This window comes from Aythya marila (assembly GCF_965140915.1).
Source record: "Aythya marila genome assembly, chromosome: Z".
Taxonomy (NCBI): Eukaryota; Metazoa; Chordata; class Aves; order Anseriformes; family Anatidae; genus Aythya; species Aythya marila.
The window spans coordinates 53,831,618-53,856,338 of NC_139080.1; the positions used below are offsets into that span (position 1 = coordinate 53,831,618).

General features: G+C 43.7%; 1 protein-coding gene across 3 annotated transcripts in view; it reads left to right on the forward strand.

The window, feature by feature from the left end:
* Window positions 1–2,132: 2,132 nt before the first annotated feature.
* NRG1 (neuregulin 1) overlaps window positions 2,133–24,721 on the forward strand; it is a gene marked incomplete at its 5' end in the record, with an annotated part of 180,413 nt that continues 157,824 nt past the window's right edge. For all 3 annotated transcript variants that reach the window (XM_082783717.1, XM_082783718.1, XM_082783719.1), the window contains one exon: window positions 2,133–2,431. In XM_082783717.1, the coding sequence (XP_082639843.1) occupies window positions 2,212–2,431 (220 nt within the window). The remainder of the gene's footprint in view (window positions 2,432–24,721) is intronic.

A 24,721-nucleotide genomic window follows, 5' to 3' on the forward strand; every position in this document is an offset into this window, starting at 1 on the left:
TCTCAAAAAAAAAAAAGAAAAAAACACAATAGTGGTGGTGGTCTAACCCGTGTCCTGCTCACAACACACCAATGCTGATAACTCCCCGGGAGTTATCTAATAGTGGCGAAAACAGCCGGAAGGTAATGTTTGCCTTGGGCACTTAAATTCTGCGGAGTACAGAAAGCCAGGTCGTATCCAGATTATTTAAAAGTACACTCGGTTACCGAACACCGTGTCTTGCATTTTGCCAAAGGCGGCTCCCTCCTTGCTGAGTAGTGACCCCTTAAGGAAAAAACGAGCTACTGCCGCCAGCAATACCTCGCCGTCGCCAGCTGTTCTGAGATGTGCTTTCTTGTCCCTTCCCTGGCCGAGTTTGTTTCCCTCATTCTCTGTTCAGCACATTGACGAAAGGATGTTATAACCCCGCGTGATAAGAAATAAAAAATTTTGCTCAAATGCATTGAGAAGCAGCTATTCTGGAACTTCTGGAAATATTTATGTCAGGAATTGTGCCTATGTACCTTTCTTCTTTTTTCATGGTCTGATTTGTTCATTGATGCTGCACTGCCAGGCCACTTTGGATGTCTATTCCTTTGCTTTATCACAGTTGTTCACCTCACTTACTTTAACACAGAGAAAGAACTTTAAAATGTATGGTGATTTTTTTATTTATTTTTTTTGGTTTGTTCCAAAGTTCAAATGCTGAAATCCCAGTATCAGTTGTTAACCACAACTTCCTCCAAAAACTTCTTGCTCCAGGGGAATATCTGGAAAAAGTGAACCCTAAAACTTGCAGACAGAGGAGATGAGGAACTCAGTATCTATTAATTTTGGAGTGTTTAGTCTTTCTTTGGGTCTGACTTGGGAAGATTTTTTTGAATGTTTTCTACCAAATAATACTGGCAAACAATCCTATAGCACCTTTTTTGCGTGGTGTTTTTTGTAAATGTGTTTGTGATGTAAAGGACATGTAGAATAGCCTCCTCAAGAGTCAATCACTAAGAACTGCTAAGTAGCAATCCTAGATTTAGGCTCTGATCCTATCTTTTTTTTTCCCATTGCATAACCTTTCCAAGCCTACAGGAAAAACAACAACAACAACAACAACAACAACAAAAAACCTTCCATTGAGAGGTTTCAAGTAGATCGTGCAGATCTTTTCTAAAACTTCTCAGCGCATTGCCTTTCCTGCCTAATTGTGTAATTACCTGCTCCAGCGAGGAGCGCGGCTCAGGTTAGCCGAGCACCCCTACACAGAGATTGTAGGACACGTTTTCCAGACGATAGGGAAGTTCAGACCGGTGCATTTCCACTGTTAGTAGTACTTTAAAGCTCTCTCGGGTATGGCTGCGCTGGGTGCGGTTTCACCCATGGAGTGAAGGCTGTACCTGACCAGCTCTCCCGTGCCTACCGGTGGCGGGATACACAAGCAGGAACGGACCCGCACCGAGAGCAAGGGACGCAAGTCCCTGCCGCCGTGAGACCTTCCCGGGGCAGGATCCCCCTGCTCAGCACCAGGTGCAGGGCTGCACTCGAGCCTTTGCAAATCCCCCTTCCCCCGAGCATCCGCCGCAGCCGGGGGGGTGGCACCGCCGCTAAACCCCGCAGGAAGCCGCAGCTTAAGCAGGTGCGTAAGTGGGAGCACGCAAGCACCCTGAGGGGTCACCGCAGCTGCACCCGCCTTCCCCCCCCCGCCCTCCCCGTGTCCCGTGTCTCCCAACCCGGGGGGCCCCTGCCTCTCCCCGGGACCTGCCCGCAGGTCGCCTGCCGGCAGAGCCTCCCGCCGAGCTCCGCCGATCGGCGGGGCGGCCCCAGACAGCAGCACCCGCCCCCCGACCCCCGCCTCCCGACCCGTCCTGCCCTGCCCTGCCCTGCCCTGCCCCGCCAGGGCCGCGGTGCCTGCGCCCTCCCCGGGGCTGGGGCCGGGGCCGGGGCCGGGGCCGCCCCACACCCTGGGGCCGTGCAGGCTCCTCCCGAGAGCAAGCGTGCGGTGCCCGGGGCGGGCATTAGCGCGGCGTGTGCCGAGGGGGTGTGTATGTGGGCTGGAGTTTATTATTATTATTATTATTAAGACAGAAAGGAAAGGGAAAAAAAAAAAAAAAAAAAAAAAAAAAAAGGGGGTGGAGGAGGGAGGGGGGTGAAGGAAAAAGGCCCGGAGAGGAGTTTCCAAAAACTTCCAAGGAACTCGCTGCTCCAAGTCCCAGGCGGCGGCGGCGGCGGGCGAGAGCGATGCTGGAGCCCCGGGCGCTCCGGGAGCCGACAGCGGCGGCGGCGGCGGAGGGGGCGGCCGCGGGGACGGCAGCGGCGGCGGCGGGGAGCGCGGGGCCGCCCGGAGCCGGGATGGCCGAGAAGAAGAAGGACGGCAAAGCCAAGAAGGGGAGGAAAGGCAAAGGGCCCGGCAAGAAGCCCGCTCCGACGGAGGAGGGCGAGGCGCCCGGCTCCGCCACAGGTAAGCCTGCCGGCAGGTGCGGGAGCCGCGCTGCGCGGAGACAACGCGCTCCTACCGCACCCGCGGGGCCGCAAGCGGCTGCCCCATCGCCGGCTGACCGCCGGCCTGCAGCCCGCTCCAGACCCCGGCGGCTCTCGGCCAGCTGTTGCTCTCTTTCTCTCTTCTTTCTCTCCTTCTCTCTTTCCTTCTTTTCTTTCTTTCTTTCTTTCTTTCTTTCTTTCTTTCTTTCTTTCTTTCTTTCTTTCTTTCTTTCTTTCTCTCTTTCTCTCTTTCTCTCTTTCTCTCTTTCTCTCTTTCTCTCTTTCTCTCTTTCTCTCTTTCTCTCTTTCTCTCTTTCTCTCTTTCTTTCTTTCTCTCTTTCTTTCTTTCTCTCTTTCTTTCTTTCTTTCTTTCTCGGGGGTGTTTCTCCCGTTACAAAACACGCTCCCTTCTCTCCTCTCCTTTCCCCAAGAAGCACTTAGCCGAGTTGAACAGATGGCAAACTTTCGTGCTGAGCATTTTGTCTAAACTTGCAACTATTTACTTAGGGATGATCAGAGAGGACCTTTTGCTCGCTTAGCAGCACGTGTTCTTTGCCTTATGGCTCCCCGGTATTAAGTGCAAGGATTTGTGCCATTAAGTCCATTGTAGGTGTCCACGGATGCAGCTCTCTGTGAACCTACCTGAAGGTAGGGTCACAACTGAGCATGCTGCCTCACTCACTGTAGTTTTATATATTTCTATCAACCAAATGCCCCAATCAAGATCAAGACTTCTCAGTGCTGTACAAACACACATGAGCACATGATGCTTTTCCTAGAGAGCTTGTGTTATGCCACCTAGTTTAGCAGAGGTACATACAAAGAGGTAGCTTTTTGCAACAGTACTATGCACCTGGAGTTATAGGTCAGATTATTTGTTTGAATTCTTTCTTACTGGTGGGAAATAGTGTTAAAAGAAGCCCACAAAGAGCAGAGTCTGTTGCCTCAATTAGGTGTTTCTTTGCTTTTTTCCTTTCTTCCACTAAACAGACAGACAGAAAGCCCAAAAGGGTAAATTTCTTTAAATACACCTAAGTTAATTTTGCTTAGTGCATCATGACCAACATGATGCAGCTCTAGAGTTTAATCATCAGCCCTCAGGGAGGATGAGTGTGATTCAGCTGCAGCAGGTATCCCTTTGGGCTAATAATCTTTACAAACTTGCACTGCCCAATGTATCCTCTGCTCTGTGCCTCTCAGAGAGACACCCAGTTCACCCAGCTTCTGCCCAATAGTGTGTGTGAATGAAAGTTTCAGGTACAGCAGGGAAGTTTCCCTTGCTACACCAAATTACGGGCAAACTCTTCATTTGACCTTCTTGCTGTTTCTCTCTCACACTCCATTAGGACTCTGTCTTCTGCAACATTAAAACCTCTGGCAAAAACTTACCAGCAACAGCTGGGCTGTTTGAGGTGTTTGGTCTTTTTTGTTGTTGTTGTTTGTTTTGTTTTGTGGTTGACACAGAAAACATGAGGGCAGTGTCATGCTGGAGGATTTGTGACAGGAAATCTTTGTCAAGGAAATGTGAAGGAGGGAGACATTTTCTGACTGTGCACACCTTGGGGTCCCATGGTGTCCCATCCTGTTCTTGTAGGAGAGCTTGCTTTCTTCTGCTTCATGGACAGTTTGCTACTCCAGTGGAGCAGGGCTGCCACATGAGCTCAGCACTGGAGAAGCAGGGACAGTCTCTGGGAGCTGGGTCTGGCTCGCTGCTGGGTGTGGAAGACACTGGGTGCTTTGGGCTGGGCACTTGTAGTGGTGAGGAGGGAGCAGGAGAAAGAGTTGTGAACCAGAGGGGCTATTCTTGAGTAACCCAACCAGCCTGACTGAACTAGACAGAGCTTTTTGGGAAGACGGCCTTCTTTCTCATGTGTGGGACACCAGATTAGTAAGAGCATGGAAGGTCTGTGCAGGCATATATCACCTGGATTTTAGGCATCCACATGTATTTAGTGCCCACTGCTGGTGCTGTGCTCTGACCAAGTTTGCCAATGTGAGAATTTTATCTGAAACGCTGAATGGTGGCAAGTGTAGTCTGAGGTTCTCCAAGGCAGGGTTCAGATCATGCCTAAGTCTTCAGGCTTTGCTAGAACTACAGAGTTTGTGTGCCTCTGATTTGAGTGGCATGGCATCAAATATTGCAGTGTTAGAGCCAGAAAGGGTCTATTTTTCTGGCAAGCGGAGAACTCACGTTTCCAAATTGCCAGAGTGTTTTTGCCAGTGTGAAAGAGTACCGCCTTCATCCATACCTGACATTACTAGTCAAAAGTTTCCTGTGTGGGCAAGAACTGAGCATTCTTCTATCTTATGTAATTAAAATCCCACTCCTTCCAAGATGAGTGCATGCGACGGGGTAATTCACATGTGTAACTAATCCATGCACAGTGTTTGCAGGTACAGTATCGAATGAGGAGAATTAAATACAGCAAAAGACATCACTGTACACTTGACTCACAATGAAACAAAGTCATGCTGGTGAAGTTGCATTTATAAACCATATCTGCTCTGTTATTTAAGGATAGTTTCTGTTTTGGGGGAGCTTAGAATATGAACCAGCTTTTTAGAAGAGAAAGAACAGAAAGATTGGTTAATGTAAAATATAGCAAGGGAGTAGTTTTACATTTCATGTAGCTGTCTTCTATTCTCTCTGCTCAAGCTTATTAGTGCTTGAATTAATGACTAGGCTACACACATTGTTTAACAATGTGCACAGGGGAAGATATGAAGGCCTCCTGACTTTGGTGGAACCACAGTTTCTCCTTTTCACTGATACAGTTTTGCAGTGGGAAATTAGGCACCTGGTGATCAGTTGGTGTGCAGTTTAAGATGTAGTGAAGCCATTTGGGGTTTTAGTTACCTTCTTTCTTAGAAGTAACTGTCAGGAGTTGTTGTCTTCTCTGCTGCATTCTGCTCTGCCAGTAGTATATCTCTGCTTGTGGGCTTTCTCCCATATGAAAAACACCAGCTTACAAATGGTCATCAATTTTAAGATCCGTGCACTAGCACAGGAGTCCTTATCAGATATTAAGGTTTTTGTTTAGTGCTGTGTTCCTGATTGTAGCTTCTCTAGGTTTAGTTTGCTTATATCAGTCCACATATTTCATATATCCCTTTAGTCTTGGGCCAAGAGGCATTGTTTTATTGGTAATTTAACACCAGGTAAAGAACCAGCTTTATCATTTGAAAAATAGTTGTATGAAAATATGTTTCTTTCCTATACTCTCTCATAACTAAACTGTAAACTCCAGAATTCCTGTTAAAGAAGATACCTAATTAGAGCATTATGGGGAAAAAAAAAATAAAAATATTCACGTTTTCCATTGCCCAGGTGAAATCTGGGCTTGGTAACAAAAGCTTGGGGAGGCCCACGTTGCTATGGTTTCTTTGTCACTAAAATTATATAAAAGAACATTTTCCCCTTCACTTCAAATGGTCTTGAACAAATTGATTCTATCTGGCTTGCGTAAAGTCCAGAGTGATCATCTCTTCCTTCAACAGGGCACTCCAGGCCATGATAAATACGGGGGGTGGAAAACTGAGGAGAGAGTATTACAAATTGACAGAAGCTTGCAGCTTTTCTCCAAGTGATTTCACTGATGTGCTATGCCAACTGAGTTTGCAGACAGGCCCAACAAAGCCACGAGCAGGGCTTCCTAGGACACCGCCACTGTACTCAGAATGCATCCAGCCTGGGCAGAGAAACCCCATGCAGGGAAGCCGAGGTTGTGAAGCAATGCCTCCAGAGGCACTGCTCCTGTGAGCACTCAAGGTGCTGCTATGGCAGACCTGGGGAGCCTGGGACTGAGCCCACCATGTCTCAGCCCTTGAGCCTTCTGCCAGACAAAGCTCATTGTTGGACCCTGTAAGATGGTGCCGGTGAAGTGAGAGGAAAGAATCAGTGCAGGGAAAATCCCTCTGTGGGAGAGCTGTATGTTGGTAAAAAAGGTGGTGCACCCATGCATCAGCTGCCAAGCCCCTTTGTCAAGTGTTTGCAGATATCATGGGGAATGTAAGTTTTCAGGTAGGTTCTGCTTAGTGCAGACTTTGAGGGAGAGGCTGCTGGGCTTGAGAGGACCAGGTATGAGAGGGCATAAGGCATTCCTGAGAGGAACACTTTGATGGCTGCAAAGACTGGCAATGCTGCCAGAGCATCAGACTCTGTGGCTATGGGCTATGCCAACCACTCTCTGCTTCAGCAGCAATGGTAGGAGGAACAAGGGTCTGCAGGCAGGTGGTGCAGAAAGACAAATTTGGTGGGGGGGAAGAAGGATGAGCAGCAAAGATGGGTCCCAATCATCATTTCAGTGAGGTGACCTGTTCTGAACACACCTGTTTGCAGAGCCCAGAGAAGGGAGAGTATGGTCTTTGACATCAAAAGTACCTCCTGGTTAGAAATTTAGTTTAGACTTGGGCAAAATGCTAGAGTTTTGAGACAACATGGCAGAATAAAAAGCACGAAGTTCAGATGAAAGGAGTGTGATGAGCATCACCTTTGTCTTCATTCTGGTCACAGACTTTGTTGATGCAGGAAGAGGTGATGACCACTCTGTGGACCGAGGTGCAGTCCAAGGCTTGGCTAGAAGGATTAAGAGCTCAGCCTGAGACTTGCTATGTTTAAGTAGATACCCATAAAGAGAGGTCAGGAGATGGGTCAGGATTTTAGCATGAACTGAAGACAAAAGCCCTGAAGATGGCTTGGGAGATGTGATTTGTGGTAAAAGGTGTCCAGTTCTAGAGGAAAACCATGACTGTAAGGTGTGACAACTTCTTCTGTTGTTTCCAAGCCAAAATATTTATGCGCTGTTGGTATGCCTGTACATTTTTTGGGGAGGAAAGCCTCTCCACCTGTGTGCAATGCCTGAATGCTCCAAACATTCCACACAATCTTCAGAGCAATTTTGAGAATGAATCCTTTAAAAAGCATGCGAGTATGTTCACGTTTTGTGAATAAATGAGATTAGTCACCATTCAACCTTTTTTGACTTAACACTACAAGTACTACTTGACTGTAGCCATGGGAATGCAAATAAAATTGTGAGGACATACCAGTACAGTTGTCCAGTAAATATTGCATGTGTATAGAAAGACATTCCCCGTGTGAAATACATGCAGAAACTTCTGAACTTTGTGCAAATATTGATAGCTGGGGAAGGCTGAAAAAATTTTTTATCTTGGGTATAGAAATGCCAAGATCTGCTAAGCTATGCAAGGATTTTAAAACATTAATCTCTGGCAAAGCTTGTGAGCTGACACTCAAATCTGAGTTTGTCTATTTGCAATCATGGGCTTCTCTTCTTGGATTTCTGGAAATGTGGGAACTGTTAAAAAAAAAAAAGTTGGGTGAAACAGTTTGAAGATGCTCTTCCCCCTCCCCCCCCAAAAATAAAATAAAATAATCCTACGTGGTTGATTTTTCAGAAGACTTCAGCACTCACTATTCAGGGCAGCTCACTTTCATCTTCTCCACAGGATCAATGGGTATTCAAGGAAGCGTTTTGGGTGCTCGGTTCATGAAGTTCTAGCCACAAAAAAAAAACAAAACAACAACAAAAAAAAAAACAAAAAACAAACAAACAAAAAAAAAAAAACGGAGGAGCTGCTGAGCATCTTTTGACAGCAGCTTCTACTTTAGGCAGCAAAGTGGCAATTTGTGACTCTGAAAATAAGGAGAGCTAAGTGCTAAACTGTGTAAAACTTTCTTCCAAGCATCTCCCCCCTCATCATCATCTTTTCATCTGTCCCTAAGCATCCACTAATCCTTTTGAGGCAGGTACTTCTAACCAAGAGCAAAACAGCGAAGAACAATCATGTCACGGAGTGTCAGAAGCTCTGGAAATGCTATGAATTGTTACCAAATCAGTGTTTTGTTAACATTCCAAAAGTAACAAGAGTGAATGTGCCTTAACAGTACTGATAGTTTATCATGTTCCGTTATGATACAAGAAAACAAACCAAGTGTCAATATTTTGTGTGAGTCACTCTAGCTGTACAAAGGACTGCTTGAATGTGCTCGAAGCCTTTCTGTTAACCCTCAGTTGCTCCCATGAACACACTGGGGGCAAGTCCTAGGGGCAGATCTTGTGAAAAATTAGTGGTGAAGGGACGCGAACTTGAAGAGTTTTAGGGTGCCAGTGTCAGGGCTGCGGGCAGGACGACCGGGAGAGGAGAAATCTCGGTGCTTTCTCAGGGCTTTCTCATGATGCTCGCGGTGGCGTCTGGCAGAAGTGCTGCTTTAAAAATAGTGACAATAATAAAAATAATGAAAATAATAAAAAATAATAACCAAAGTAATAAAGGGGATGGGTAAAGGGGGGAGTTCCCGCTGGTGGCCTGTCGGGCAAGGGGGATGAGGGGGGTCTCAGGACGGGATGCGCCGCGGTGCTGCTGCCGCCGGCGGCCGCGAGAGGGTGCGGCGGGAGCGCGCATCCACCCGCGACCCCGCGCGGGCACGGGGAGGGGGCGCCCCCCGGACCCCGCCGCGACCCCCGTGTCCGTGCGGGGACGGCTTCCAGCGGGTCGGTCCTGCACGGGTTTCGGCGGCATGGAGCGAGGGGATAGAGCGAGGATGGCAGCTCGGGGGGCGAGGGGCAGGGTCGGGGGCTTTTCCCTTTTTCCCCCCTCCTTCTCTGCCTCCTTCTTTCCCTTTCTCCCTCCTTCATTTTCCTTTCTATTTTCTTCGCCCTTTGTATCCATTCCTTCTTCCTGTCCTTCCTATCTGGTCAGTTTCTGTTTAAGGAAAAAAAAAAAAAGAATAAAAAAGAAAAAAAAAAACATAAAAGGAAAGTAAAGAAAGATATTTCATAATAGACAGATAAGGACCTTTAACACAAACCACTTGTAGGATTTTTATTTGTGCACGCAATACTACTTGTGTCTGTTTTTGCATTTCTGCTTGTGTAATTTTTTGGGGAGCATTGGATTTGGGGAGAAATCAGCCAGGTTTGTTCACCGTGGGCCATTTGTCTCCTAGCTCTGACAGGGAATCCATGGGCTCCATGAGCCAGGGATGAAGAGAGAGGGATATTAGTCTAGCTGTGACAGACAGTTTGTTTGGGAATCTTTCCTCATTCCCTCTGTGCATCTGTTTCTCCGGTTTTATGAGCTGATGGTACTTCCACCTCTGTAAGCGGGGGGAATCCAGGTCAGTTAGCTTGGGCTTGGCATTCAGCACTTGGATTCAGGTTGGGCCTTGCTCAGTGGCTTTCTCCTGCATTAACAGCTTTCATCTCGCCCCTGAGTCAACCACATGCCATGTCCTATGGCTAATGGTTAATCCCTTTGAAGACAGTTACAGAAGCATGAATGCATATTTGAAATGACTAAACAGAGTCCTAGTAACATTCACTTGCAGAGGTGATTGATAGAGGTTGTTCCCACTGCAGTCAGTGCCAGAAGAGTTAAAATTTAAATCCAATGTTGGGAGATTATGTGTGTGTGCATGTCTCTGTGTGTGTGATGTTTTAGCAGGATCGTTGGCTTCCACAGTGACAGACTCTTTAGTTTTCCTTTGGGGAAGTCCACTGGACTCTGAAAGTAGAAAAAAAAAAGGGGGGGGGGGAGGGGAAAAAGGAGGAAGGGGAAGGCTATTCTGTCAATGCTATATTGCACCTGAATATTAAACAGCACTGAAAATTACTCAGAGTTTTTATTTGATATTTGAAATGGACAGCAATAAATGAAACAGAACCAGTTATTCTGTGAATAATTCTTTGCATTTATCCTTGAATTGTGCCAAATAAACTGGTGTTGTTTGTGTCACCATAGTGCTTTGAGGTTTAGCTGAAGTCTGTGTCCCTCAAACTCTCCTCTGTGAAACAAGTTCAGTCTAAAAGCATGCTCCTATTGCCTAGGAGCCTACAGTCTACAAGTCCAAGGTTACACCAGATCAGAGTCTGGTCCCAGAACAGAACAACTCTGACTCTAACCTCTTTCTGCAAACCACCCAGTTTCCAGATGTATGGCCGTCTTATGTCTTCTAGACACAGGAAAGTAACATGCAGATAACATGAGCCTGTCTCATGTCCTGGATTTTGGCATGTGAAAAGATTCTGTTCCATCTGTGCAAATGGGTTTCCCAGAAGGCACAGTCTATTGCAGCAAGGACAAAAATATGGGCACTCTTTAGTTAGCATTCATATTGATTTCCACTGGTCACATGGAACCATATTTCAGTGGGAGAAATATGAGCTGTAAAAACAGGCACACTAGGGTTGCCAGTGGTTCCTTCTTGTTTCTGCCCTCTGCTGTTCTTCTGTAGTGAACCATACCAGCTTTACAGTAGCGTCCTGATTATCTTGGGAGAAATCATTTTTGGAGAAGGTACCTAATGTGAAAACACATAAGCTTCTAGTTCATCCTGTTCTTGGAAAGAGCAGACTAGAAATGCAGAGGTGTAAAGCACACTTTAGAAAGTGTATTTTCTGTGGGAGCTCTAGAGAATGAATGGAGCTGCCAGCACACCAGTGAAACAAGGTAAAAGGCACTGGAAAAAAAAAAAAAAAAAAAAAAAAAAAAAAGTGAAGGCAGTTCTGCAATGGAACTACTTGTATGGGCATGTGGAAGATTTTCTGTCACTCATAGCATATGAGGCATGGATTAGTATTTTTTATGAAGCGTGTGCTATAGTTCAACCAAAAGTTGTGGATGGATGCACAAATGAATGGATGAGTTTTTCTGTGTTTGCTAGGCTTCTAGTCTGACAAGTCGTTGGCAAACTTAACTTTGTAGGTTCCAGCGGTCCTGCTCTCATCTTTTTTTTTTTTTTTTCTGCTGATACATTTTGATTGAAGAATGTTTTTTTCCCTTAAGCATTGTGCATGGTATGTGAAAGGGTGCTTCAAATGTGCAAAAGGCTCAGTTCAAATGCTGAATGACAAAATAGACTGTGGAGAAAAGAAATTGATTGTTAGCAGAAGTGAAATTGATGTTAGGCACAACTTTTCTTGGCTGTGTGAAGTGTCATCAAGGTCAGAAACTGGAAAACCATTTAAGTGAATTAGCTGAGAGATTAAAAAAAAAAAAAAAAAAAAAAAAAAAAAGGATTTTACGATTAGTTTATATAGGGTTGCTTAAGCCAGATAAATGTCCTAACGTCCTTTTAATGCTGGGTGAGGGTACCTCTCACTACACTCTATCCTCACTCTTACTTTGAAAACCATCTGCATGAGGAGCCTCTCTGTAGTGTTAGGACACATCCTACCACAAAATGGTCAGCACTCAGTCTAGCTGCAAGGTCTCTCTTGAGTGTTAAGTCAGTTCCACACATGTTGGAGCCCAGTGGTTTGAGCTACTGGTGTCCTTGCTCCCACCCCCTGCCTGCTATCTTCCCCATCCCTTTTCCAGTGCATACCGGACTGGCAGAAGCCACTGACAATAACCAGACTGCCTCCAGTCTCCAGGCACAGTGTGTGAGGGGAACCAGATCCATGAAGGCAGAGCTTGGTGTTAAGGGGATGTTGTCTTCACTGCTGTCCATAAGAAAGGTCAAGAAAAGGAGGATAGTAGCTTAATCTAAGCATTTTACACTAATGGTATGGAAATAATTGCACAGCTGCTGCCAGTGACGTTGATTACTCTTGAGGGGAGCTCCTCAAAAGAGATTCCCAGGGCACAGAAGACAGCTGAAGATGGCTGAGTCTGAGGGTAGATTTTAAATGCTTCTCAAGGTTCAGTCTAGACTTCAGTGGCTTTCCCTCAAGTCAACTTTATATGCAAGTGTCATCAAAGCTGAAGTGATGTGCTTTGTCTGGATAGCTCTCCTCCTCTCCAGGGTCTATAGGTTGGTTTGTCAGCATCTGTTTCCCCTTCATTTCCCAAAAGGTCAGCTGATACTCCTGTGCTGCATTATGCTGAGTGCTGACTGCCATAGTGAGCTTGCCTGAAGGTAGTTCCATGGCACCGGCAAAAGGACACAAGCATGTCAGTTAGATGAAGTGACAGGAGGACATGTGAAAATACCCATTGCAATCTCTTAAAATGCTTGCATAAACAAAAGTGTTCAGGAGTCTTTTCTTCTTCTGTCACATGATGTTTGGCCTCTGTTTACCTATCCAAGGTGTTTCCTGGACCTAGGGATGTCAAACTGTATGATTTTTCCAGGCTCTCTCCAGAAGCAGTGCTGCTCAGTGCTTTGGCAGGGTGGCTGCTCATCCGGTGCTGTCTCCACCATGACATGGCATAACCCAAAGGCTGCTCTGATTTATAGCACCTTTTGGGTTGAGGTGCTGCTCTCCTTCCCATTGTACCAGGAGATTTAGTCACTTTGTGCTGTCCACAGGCATCATAATAAGGATCACAAGGCTACCCACTATCAGTGTTTCTATTTCTGAGCTGAAAAAAAAAAAAAAAAAAAAAAAGAAAAGTTTGCTTTGGAGGGCCCTTTCATTGTGTGTTTAAGTGGCAAAGAATGTAGTGTGATGCCAGCCTACTTCAGTGTAGGCAATTCTCCGTAAATGCATCCCTGAAACCTTCATGCATAGGGTAGGGCAGAATAAACATTGCTGCTGGTGATTTTTGAGCCAGATCCCCAGAGGAAGAAGAGCTTCTTATAAACATGTACTAACGTAGAGAAGGAAAAGAGGGGAAAAAAAAATAAAAAGCCACAAACAGGACAAAGACTAGATGCCAGCTGTAAAAAAATTCACCTGTGCAGTTGAAAGGGGGGCCTTAGACCATAGACAGAACAGTGGATTCAGACATTCCGACCCTCTTCCTTACAGGAAATTGTGGGGTGACTGTGTCCATGTCCATGTATCTGCCTGACTTATGTCTGCACAGTTGTGTCCAGAAAGGAACATGGCTATCCAACTTACTTGCAAGGAAGCTGACCTGTCAGGAATGCATCAAACTCCTTGAAAAACACTGGGACTGTTTTCAGGCTTCAACTTGAGGACTTGCCAGAGCAGCCAGGTAAAGTGGAGCTAGCTGGAGCTCTGTATGAGTTGAAGGTATCATGCTTGCAGTTAGGTTTTCTCTTCTCTCAGCCTATGTGGGTACCTATGGATTTTGAACTGTGAGCAGGCCCTCTCAGGTGTCCTTTGGCAAGTTCTCAAAGAGCCCAGTGGAAATGCAATTAATGACACTGCAAATTATTTAAACTGAAAATAACAAATGGACTTCTCTCCTGCAGAAACAGTATTTGGAAGAAATTGAGATGATGCACTGTGTCATGTCTGCTGGCCTAGAGATGTTAGGGGAGAGAAAGATAATTAAATTAAATTAAATATTGAATGTTTGCTGGCAGGGTTAATGTTTAACTCATCTGACCTGTGAAGTCAGGTGCTGGTACATTTCCAGGTGTTTCTGCACCTTTTTCATCTAACCCTCTTTACCTCAGGAATGTGATAGCTTTTAACCATTCTACTCTAGTTCACTTAGCTTTTGCAAAGAGAAGGCAAAAACATTTTTTTTTCTTTCTAGAATTACTCCAGAGAAAGATTAATGCAAACATACATGCAGACTTGTGCACAAACACACTGGCCCATCACAACTGCAGGAAGAGAGGAGTTAATCTTTAAGTGTTTGAGACCTCCTAGAGTTATATTACATCAGAGAATTCCTCCAGTGGGGAAGTGTCAAGAAACGAAAAGTCTTTTCTAAGCCATTTTTAACTTGTGGTTCCATAAAAACACTGAAGATCCTGGACAGACCCCCTCAGGGAGTGGTCCTGTGAAATGTGCCAACAGCTGGATGGCACAAAGTTGGAAAACACTGCCGTCTTTAAAGAACAGAATGGATAGCTGCTGTGAGAAAGCAGTGCATTTTCCCAAATAACCCTTTTATTTCTGCATTAGTGTTTTTGAGAGGAACAATAGCATATTCTTTTGATAGTGTTGCGAAGAAAGCTTTTCATGGAAAAGCAGGAATCTCCCCACCATGGTTCACAGCAGGGCAGTGTTGAAATGTCAAGAATAGTGAGTTCCCTTTGATATTTTTTTTTCAAAGCTGCAGTTGGTTAACAACTCCCTTGACAAATTAAAGAAATACCAGGAGGACTCAGGATAGTCTTGTTTCATGGCATGTTTCACAATGTTTCTTGCTATCAGTTTCATGGAAAAAGCCAGTCCATTTCCAATCAAAGCCAAAGAACCCAAGCATAAATATGAGCTATGAATTGCTTTGAAGTTAAGGGATAAACAACAACTTGGGGTATTAAGAACTAGAGTTTGTTTGCGAGGCTGTTTCCATTCATAAAACCAAGGCGGCTGCTGGCTCAGTAACCAGGGAGCAGATAAGATAAAAACAGTAAGACAGGATTACACTTGACAGTGTTTGCACACCATCCTGCTGACCTGGGTTAGTCCTGGCTGTAGTAACACTGCCTGGAGGTTGCTTTTTCTCTCTGGTGAAAAGCCCACTTACCTTGGTCCCCATAATTTCCCCGGCACCCAAGCCAGCCAGGGTTCCCTACCACTCCCAAGTCCCACTAGGAGGGGTGAGAAAAAGCTTGTGCCTCTTTTTCCCACCGAGCATCTCACCCATTGGGAAGGCTCCCGAGCATCTCACCCATCCCATCAATACCTCTGTTCTCTGCAGCTCTCAGACCTGGAGGACCTAGCCACAGCCAAGCATACCACAGCTAGTGATTTGTCATTGCCTTTTTTCTTGTCTCTCTTCCCTGTCACCCACTATTAGCCACAACCAGAGGTGGGATACAAGGCAAGCCCAACATTTGGTCAGGATGGTTATTTTTATGGTTGCTGGAACATGCATGAGGATGGTGTGAGGGATGGGCATGTGGGCCTGTTTGACAAGGGAAAATATTGGGTGTGGAGGATTTTTCAAGCAGGAGTGGAGGATATGCACTTGACCAGGAATGAATGTATCAGCAACTGAGGGAGTCCTTCCTTAAGCAGCTGCCCATTTCTCATGTTCTCAAGTGCTCTGGTGATTGCTGCATCTCTTTCCCCAGCACCGCCATCTACATTTGTAATAAACCCTCTTGCCTGAAGCATGCTGTATATAACGTTTCTAGGGAGGAATGTGGGGGTGGAAAGACCACATGAGGTCATAAAGTTTTTGTGGAGTTGCAATTTGATCCAAAAAGTGAATTACCAGGTGCTTCTTCAGAGAGGGATTGGGGTTTATATTTAAATACCTCATTTAGGAAGACCTTGTACTCCAGAAGAGAATCAATTCCATTTATTCTCTAAAAGCACATTTGTTTTACCATAATTCTAGCATAATTCTAGGATGATGTTTAAAGTAGATTGATCAGTAGATTGAATTTAACAAATTTATAGGAAAAAAAAAAAAAAAAAAAAAGGACAAAGCTACATATCATTATTCTTAACACAGTGGATTTTAACAGGCTACTAAGTAATAAAATTTTAAAAAGGCACTACGTTTCAGATGCCTTTTTCAGAAATTTGATTCTCTCCTTTACCTTGCAGGGGAGGGAGGGAGTCGGGGTATTGTCCCTGCATGGTACCAGCACTAGATCTCAGCAGTCCAGGGCCAAGGTGGATATAGCATCAATCAATAGGCTTTAATCAAGGAGGGGTGGCGGTGGAGCTTTGATAGCACTCTGCAAATGGATATGCTGCTGCTAGAATGGCTATTACCTCTTGAGGAGGCTTCTTGTAACAGGATTTATAGGAAAGATGTTACGCTTCTGTGCATTGTAAGTGGGGGTGCAGCTGGTCATGACTTGGCTGGTGGATGTCTGGATTTGTTCCTGGTTATCAGGTGGATGGAGCTGATGGGAACACAGGTTGTATTTTCTTTCTGCTGTGTTTCTGAACAGCACTGCTCTCTTGCCCACCTGTTCAGGCATCCAGCAGGGAGGATCAGCTGGAGGCAACAACGGCACTGCTCCTGCATGCATGGAAGGCAAGAGCCTGCGGTGAGTGGCCTGATTATGCAGGGACACCTGCAAAGTTCATCCAAATGGGCTTTTAAAGTGTATTCACTAAGTTGTATTCAATCACCACTAGGTTTTGTTGGGTTTTTTTGTTGTTTTTTTTTTTTTTTCAACCTATCTCTAAACCTACTAGAATTAACATCACTCTATTTCTGAAGGTTTGTCTACACCATAGGTTAGCTGATATACTTTGGATTCACACTTTGAGTTGGTTCAGATAAAGTTTTGATGTCCAATATTGTGCCAACAGCCCTCAAATGTATCCCCTTTGGTGCTTGGCCTTGCCTAAGTCTTTAGCTCCAGCTGAGTCTTCAGGGGAAAAGAGCTTCAGCTCTACTGCGGTGTTGTACTTGAGGTGTTGTTACACAGAGGCAAGCAGAAGTCGGCTTGAAAATACGTTCAAGAGGAAAGGAGAAGTGTTAGAGAAGTTGGGTGGGGTGGATGGGACAACTGAAGTTTGAGGATTTGTGGGGCTGGGTGTCAAGCAGTGGGAAGAGTGAGTGAAAAGCAAGGAAAAGAAGGAGAGTGAGAGGAGAGATCTTGGGAAGCAAGACATGGCAGGGAAGTGAGGGTACAGGAGTACTGGGATAGCGAGACAGGGTAACTTTGGCTCAGTGGGAGATCGGAGATTTGAAAAAGGGGGAATTTGAGGTGTATCAAAGCTGTAACAATGGTGGGATGAGCAGGACAGAGAAGGAAGGTGTGGAGGATGGGAGAGGGGAGGCAAAAAACTGCCGATGCAGATGGGATTGTGTAGTCCTTCTTCTCCCGGTGTCAGCAGGCAAAACGACTTCACTGGCCATCCTCACTACCTTTTCCCTGCCTGCAACACCATGCTGTTTCCATGCGGTGACCATGGAAACCCAAGTTTTTGACTGGCTGCTCTAGGATGGTAGCTGTAATGACAGCGGTAATGAGTATTGACGGAGGGGAGGGAAAGGAGAGCAGCTGTGGAGCAGGGGAAGTTGCCTGAGTACAGTAATCGTGTTTGGCAGGTCAAGGGTGAACTGTGGCCTGCGGGAGTTGTACAATGCCCAAGGCTAGCAAAGTGGTGTTATAATAAACCCCAGATGTTTCCGCTATTTACAATGTATACGTTATGTTTAAACCTGAAAATGCATCCTAGGATCTGGTGGGTAGGGAAACAGTTATTAGCTGCTTGGAAATGACTTGTTGGTAATGTATCTGTTCCCCCTTGATATTAGCTGTTGCCTGTTTAAAATATAAATCTTCTAAGCAGAGACCCTCAGGAGCAGCTTTTCTTTCCTTTCCTTTCCTTTCCTTTCCTTTCCTTTTCTTTCCTTTCCTTTCCTTTCCTTTCCTTTCCTTTCCTTTCCTTTCCTTTCCTTTCCTTTCCTTTCCTTTCCTTTCCTTTCCTTTCCTTTCCTTTCCTTTCCTTTCCTTTCCTTTCCTTTCCTTTCCTTTCCTTTCCTTTCCTTTCCTTTCCTTTCCTTTCCTTTCCTTTTCTTTTCTTTTCTTTTCTTTTCTCTCTCTTTTTTTTTTCCCTCTTTTTTTTTTTCCCTCTTTTTTTTTTTTCCCTCTTTTTTTTTTTGTCTCTTTTTTTCTTTTTTCTTTTTTCTTTTTCTTTTTTTTTTTCTTTTTTCCCAAACCAGTGGTTTCATTCAACTGCATGAGAAACATTACCATCATCCTCGACAGCTTTTTGGGAGAGCCCAGCCTGGGCACAGCAGGCTGCTCCTGCGAGTGCTTGTGTGGGAGAGGCTTGGCTGTCAGGCACGGGCGAGCAGCCAGCCACAGGTGCACAGAAAGCACCATTTAATTTCCCCAGACTAATTGTTTTCGAGCTCAGAGCCAGAACCCTTGTGGTACATCACGGGCCACAGCAGAGCCACAGCAACTTAGAGTAAGCATTGGAGAGGGGGGGATTTAGTTGGTTGGGCTTTTAAGTCGAAGTAATGGCTTGTCTACGAGAGCAAATTACTCAGCTAAACTGTGAATTTACAGCCCAGTGGTTGCTGTGCTCAAACCCTCCAGGTGATCAGCCCTGCAGCTGGTCCAGGCCAGGCACTCAAAACATTTGCATTGAGAGTGAATTAGTTCAACTATGGGAAACCCTGTAGCTGAGGGTTCCTGTTTGGGGTTTAGTGGCTCCGAGTGGATTGTAGGAGAATCTGCTCTGGGAGTGAATCACAGCAAAGTGAACTAAAGCCACCCAAGCTCTAAATATGTTTGCTTTGATGTTTTATTGGATTTAACTAATGCAGGCAAAACACACACCTACAGGCAATCCTGATTAACCCCTCACACACACTCATTCCTCCCACATGTTAGGCATCAGCCGGCAACTGTCACCCATCACATGCCTGGGGCAAAGGGGCTCACTCGGACCCCTTGCCACTGGGTGCACTGAGGCTGCCCCTTTGTGTCGGATGTGGAAGAAAATTGCTTCACACTAGGTAGTGGGAAAACCTTGCTGGAGACCAGGCAACAGCCTGCAAAGAGAATAAATGCAAATGGAGTCCTAACCTGGATGCACTGGTTTGGTTTATTTCTGTGTAGAACCCTTTTGGCACGTGTCCCCAGGGCGTGTGTGAGAGTTGAGTAGTCACATTACACAGCTCTTGTCATTCCTCCATGTGGCTTTTGGGCCTGTGTAAAAGGGAATCTTGGGGGTTGTGGAGCAAACTATGCTGATTTTGACAGTTTCTGCCAAGTTTTTCTTTCCTGCTCGCTGTGCTTGCCCCAAACACACCCTGTGCAGCTTTTCCATCACAAGTCTACTTTGACTTCTATTAGGGGCGATGTCTTATTTTCCTGAGTGTTATTGTCCTCCCACACCCTGTGTGCCTTCCTTAGAGAGATTTTCTTGCTTTTTTACCCCAGTGGACAGCTCCCTGCCTAGCCATCCAGTTTTACAGTATTTCGTATCACACCTCATAAAAAGGGATACGGTACAAACATTCTGCCAGACAGACTGCTCATGTGATGCTGATGGCTCTCTGAACCTCTTCCTGGTTCACTTGGAGTCATTATCATGTGTGAGGGACTGTTCATTTTAGCAGTTTGTAAAGTGATGCTGCCCACTCCAGTATAAAGTGCAGTAAGCCACTCCACAAACATGTTTATTAATGTGAATGCAATGCCAGTGGTGTCTGAGTGTAAAATTACCAAAGCTATGTAAATTCCCACTTTGTCCAATGTGGAAAACCAAAAGTGTAGAAATTTCACTCATCTGAGATCTTTTTGGAATGCTAGACTCATCTGCTTCAGTGATTGAGAGAGGTTTTTCTATGTTTTTCAGTTATTTCTATGATACGACCAGTTTTTTTAACATAAAGTTGCTGAATAAGATTTAAAACAGCATAAAAATGTGCTTTTCGTTCCCAATCTATGCATGATAATGAGAGATGCCTCTCTTTTTTTTAAGGATATGATGTCCATACTTAAATGTGACTCAGGAAATCACTTCCAGTATTTCTTTCTTTAGTAAGTCTGTTGATTTGAATTCACAATGTTTTAATAAAATTTCTGCTTCTCTCCTCTCCCATGTGTCTGGCAGATTCAGCTAATGCAAGTCATCTCAAAATTCTGTTTTTCTGTATTTTAATCTCCATCCCTCTGCAGAATAATCAGTCAGATAACAAATATAGCAGATAATACAAAATTTTCCAACATAAAAACTCTAAGAATTTATAGCATGATTATGTGTATGTTCAGTTATACTACTGACTAAATGAGTGGAGGACAAAGACAGCATATCCTCAGAGATTGGAAAACTGAACTAGCAAATTGAGTTTAATGGCTGTGTCTAACAGCAAATAAGAGGGTTGTAATAGCAATGAATAAGATTTCTTTTTTTTTTTTTTTTTTCTTTCTGGGAAAATAATGGAGTACAGAAAGAAAAAAAAAGATGATTAAAACCTGTTGTTTAGGTCAGTGCTTCCTCTGATTATTTAAATTATATTTAAGACTAGGGAAGCAAGCCCTGGGGATTAACAACTGTCAACCTTTCACTACTATCAAAACAATTCCAGCTCATGAGCAGTGAGAAATACTTACTGAAAAATGAAAAACTTCCTTTTTTTTTTTTTTTTTTTTTTTTTCTCAGAAAGATTAGGATGAAGAGGCTGTGGGAAAGAGGGCAAGTGGCTCTGCAGTTTTTGTCTTTCTTGATAGGAAAATATGAAATTCCATGGCTGTGTTTGGTATGTGCTTAGGGAGCCCTGGATATATGAAGGCTGCAGATGGAGGTGCCAGTGGAGATCATCACTTTGTTGATGTTTTGCTGGATTTTAACCCACCTCTATACAATCCCAACTCACAACAAGGCTATTCATGAAAATGGCTTTTGGGCTCTTTCACACCTCCCTGATCTCACTGAGTGTTCATGTCCTTTCACTCCATCATAAATAGCTTGATTCTTCTGGAGGCTCCAGGAAAAAAGCTATTTTGATACCGTTTTTTCTTAATCGTTGGTATGCTCAAGTACTACTGGATATTCATGAAGCTGGTGAGATAAAATACTTTGCAAAAAGATCATCCTTGGAAATAATGACTTCCAAAGTCCACCTTAAGTTCTTTCCAGGTACAATAAAAATGATTAAAAGGGAAAAATACAGTAGGCATTCAGTATAATGATACTGGGATTTTTGTATTATTATTAATTCTTTCATCCTTGCTAGGTTTTATGACATCTCTCAGTAGAGAGACAGAGATTCAGAATGAGGTGATACTCTGAAAAGAGTATGATTCTCTTCTACAGAGCACTTTTCTAGCTTGATTTTCTTGATTTCCCTCAGCAATAATGGTGTCCTGTTTGGTTGCCTCCTACATAAAATTCCGTTCACATCCAGAAGGGGGACTCACGATATTAAATTTCAGCAGATGCAATGAAATCATCCCCTATGTTTTTCCTTCAGAACATCCCTTTCTGATACTGTTGTGGTTCTTTCTTGGCTTCCTCCATCAGTCTTTCACTGCTTTCACTTACATAGCTTTTGTTATTACGTACTTACCGATGTAGGACAAATTTTGAAGAAGTCCTGCAATGCTGGGATATATGACTGGAACCGGGTACCAGTCCACCAAGAAGGTGCTTTGGTATACCTTTTCTTTATTTATCAGACGGGTTTTCTATGCCAGGCATGCCAGTTCTCCCCACAGTTTCATTTTGTCCCCAGTGTGTAGGTAGAATCCTAGTCTGCAACTAATAAGGGAATATTTTGGTGGCTGTAATGCCCAAACACATGGGAGTGTTGCGAGACCCAAGAGAGTCTTTGGTCTACTGGATGGGCTTTCAGACCATTACCCAGCTCATGATGAAAAGAATAAATGTACATTCCTAAGCAGAGATACTCATGTTACTTTATGAGGGCAGGACTAGTGAAATATCTGAATTTTCATTCTTTCTGGGAGAGAAAAACTGGAGGTAAAAATAAATAAATAAATAAATAAATAAAACAGGCAAATGGCTTAGACACATCATTTTACATAAACAGCAGGCTTGTCTTTTTGCTCATCTCCAGTAAATAAATCCTTCCATTCACTGGGCTTCTTGTGAGACAGCATGTATCTCAATATTCGTGCCGCCTTGTTGAACGGAGCATTATTTCAAACCTGATATACCTGCTAGTTCTGCTGCTGGAGTTGCACAACAGTTTCAGTTGTAGTCCTATGCTTTCTCAGATTTTTTAGGATCAAGCTTTTGTGTTATAACCCTTCTAGTATTATGGGTTTCTTTCTCTTTTCTTCTAAAAAATCTGGACAAAAGAAATGACTGGCAACCACCAGGTTCAGTATGTCTGGGGAGAGAGTTATGCATTCTTCCTATTACATGTCATTTTCAATTAGAATCCAGTTTTTAACTTGACATGATAGCATTTTGGATGGATAATGAGGTTTTTTTTTTGGTTCTTGAAGGATGGCTTTTTCTTGAAAAGTACTAAAAGGAAGAAAAAAGTGACAACAGGAGAATTGGTTCGAGCACTAAGCAGATGCTCTCTAGAGGGAGATTTAGTTCTTCTTTGATGATCTCATCTTGGAGAAACATCCCTTCTGTGTCTGTCAAGCAGAAGAAGTCTTTTCTAACATGTTTTGCAGTTCCCCACTTCAGGTAGCTTCAGAGAGGCACAGGGGCCACATGTGATTAAGCCGGAACTTTTATTTTAATACTGTCTCTGCAAGAAGTGGATCAGCAGTCTGCTGGGACACTGCAAGCACGGTATAAATACTAGGCATATAGGCAACCTTCTTGCTTATTTCAGAGTTCCAACTTGAGATTTTGACTCTGTTGATATAGTAAAGACTGTGTAGATTCAGGCCTTGCAGCTCAGCTATCCAAATCTGAATTAAACGGCTTTGAGCTCAATTCAGATTTGTGTGGGACTTCACGGTGGAAATAGCCTTCCTGAAGACAGGCTTGCAGTCATATTACTAATGCTCTCCAGTAATTTGTCAGCAGTTGAAAAGCATATTTTATGCTGGCTGTTATGTGTGTGAAGTCCAGGTGATTCGTGATTGAAATCACTGTCCTAGCTGGGAATTAAAAGCAGTGGAAGAATTTCAAGTTGCAGAAATAACAACAAATTGAAACTTTAACTAGAAATGATGTGGAACAGATAGATTGCAGCAGATGATATGTCAAAATATCCAGCCCAGTAGTAGCAAAATGAATCTATTGCTCACAAGGTCACTATTCTTGAGAATGGATCAAAAAGGAGACAAAGGAAAGGATGGGATGTTGGTCTGATTAGTCCTCTTGTGCAGAGGTTTACAGTCATGTCAATGTCTCTACCCTGAACAATGAATGTATACTTACATATATGAGTGTTAGCACATGAAGTCACTGTCATTAAAGTCAGGTTTCCTAAATCAATTCAATTGAAGCAGAGAGAGTGTTGCCTGTAGAAAGACCTGTTACGACTAATTTAATCCAGAAGTTTATTGATTCAACTTAATTTGTTAAGGAATTGATTTTAATGTGTGTTTAATCATAAATCAGCTCTAAATCAGTTTAAATGTGTTCACACTGAGGTTTTCCATTGGTTTGAGTAAAATTGATTTATGCTTTATTTAGAATTTTGCAAATTTGGATATAGACAAAGACCTTCCTTTATTTTTGCCCTTTTGTAATGACTGTAGCACATTTCCCAGTCTTCTGGGGTGAAAGTCTAGCTGTATCGAATCAATGACAAAGCATTTTATTTTCACAGGGCCTGAATTTTGCCTAGTACTGTGTTGAGCCTTTAGCTCTTATCATATAGCAAATAAAACCCTGGATACTTGCACACTTGATATAATCAATTTTCAGGCTGTGATTTTATCCAAAACTGTGACACACGAAAACCATTTGTAAGTTTAAAAGAAGTGGGGGAAGGGAGGTTTGCCTGATTTACCATGTCTTTATTCTTTTTACCAGCAGCCTGTTCAAAATTTGTGTGGAGTTTATTCTCCAACTGTTTTTTAGCTATACCTAGCAATATGGTCTCTGTTCTGTTAATGGAGAGCCTAGAATGAGGCATACGATTTGGTAAATAATGTAAGTTACTTGCAACGCTTGATATTTTTCTGTGAATTTAGAAGGTCTGCTTATGGCTCCGACATAAAGAATAACACTTTAATATAATAAAAGCCATAATTCCTATCTGACAATACATACTGGTGGTCACTATTATAGGAGCTAGATACTTAGGTTGTTAAATAATTACTAACTGTTAGTCTGTTAAATAATCACTAACTGTTTCAAGCATGTTATAGTCTTTTTCACATAATCATAGATTTTAAGGCCATTGAGGGATTTTGGCAAAAGGTCACGTAAACACCAGCCAGGATGGGGTTGATAGTTACAGACTGGAAGCTCCAGGCTGGACTTGATGGCCCCTTTGAGAACTATTTCATGGTTTTCTGTGATTGTGTGGTGATCCCTGTCTTGTGTGACCTGCTACTTAGCATTCACACAGGTTTCCTGGTATGCAATTTCACTGCTTACAGTTGATCTGGAGTATATTTTTTAACGGCCTTGTAATTTTTCGTACATAATTTTTGAACTTTTGCCTACAGTCCATAAACCATTTCAGCATTGCATAAAGTCTTGCTGCCCCTCCTCCAGTGATGGCTGGACCGTGGTGTGTTTCTGCACACTTTACTGATCAAGCAGTAATGGATTTTTGGAGGTTGACCTTTAAAAGGATGTCTAATCTTGTATAATAATTTAACCAGGGGAGATGCTTCTAATTAGGCCATTTTGAGAGCTGTTCCTGATTGCAGGTATTTAGCAATATTTATTCTTAAGAATTTTTGTTTAATTTTTCATTTTTCTAAAGATCACCTATGCATTTTTAAACAGGTGTGACATAAATGTTTACTTTTCACTGCAGTTTTCATCTCTGTTTTACCATGTAGAGTGTTACTGTGGGGTTCAGTGTCTGAGCTTCAGAGTGTAACTGTGGG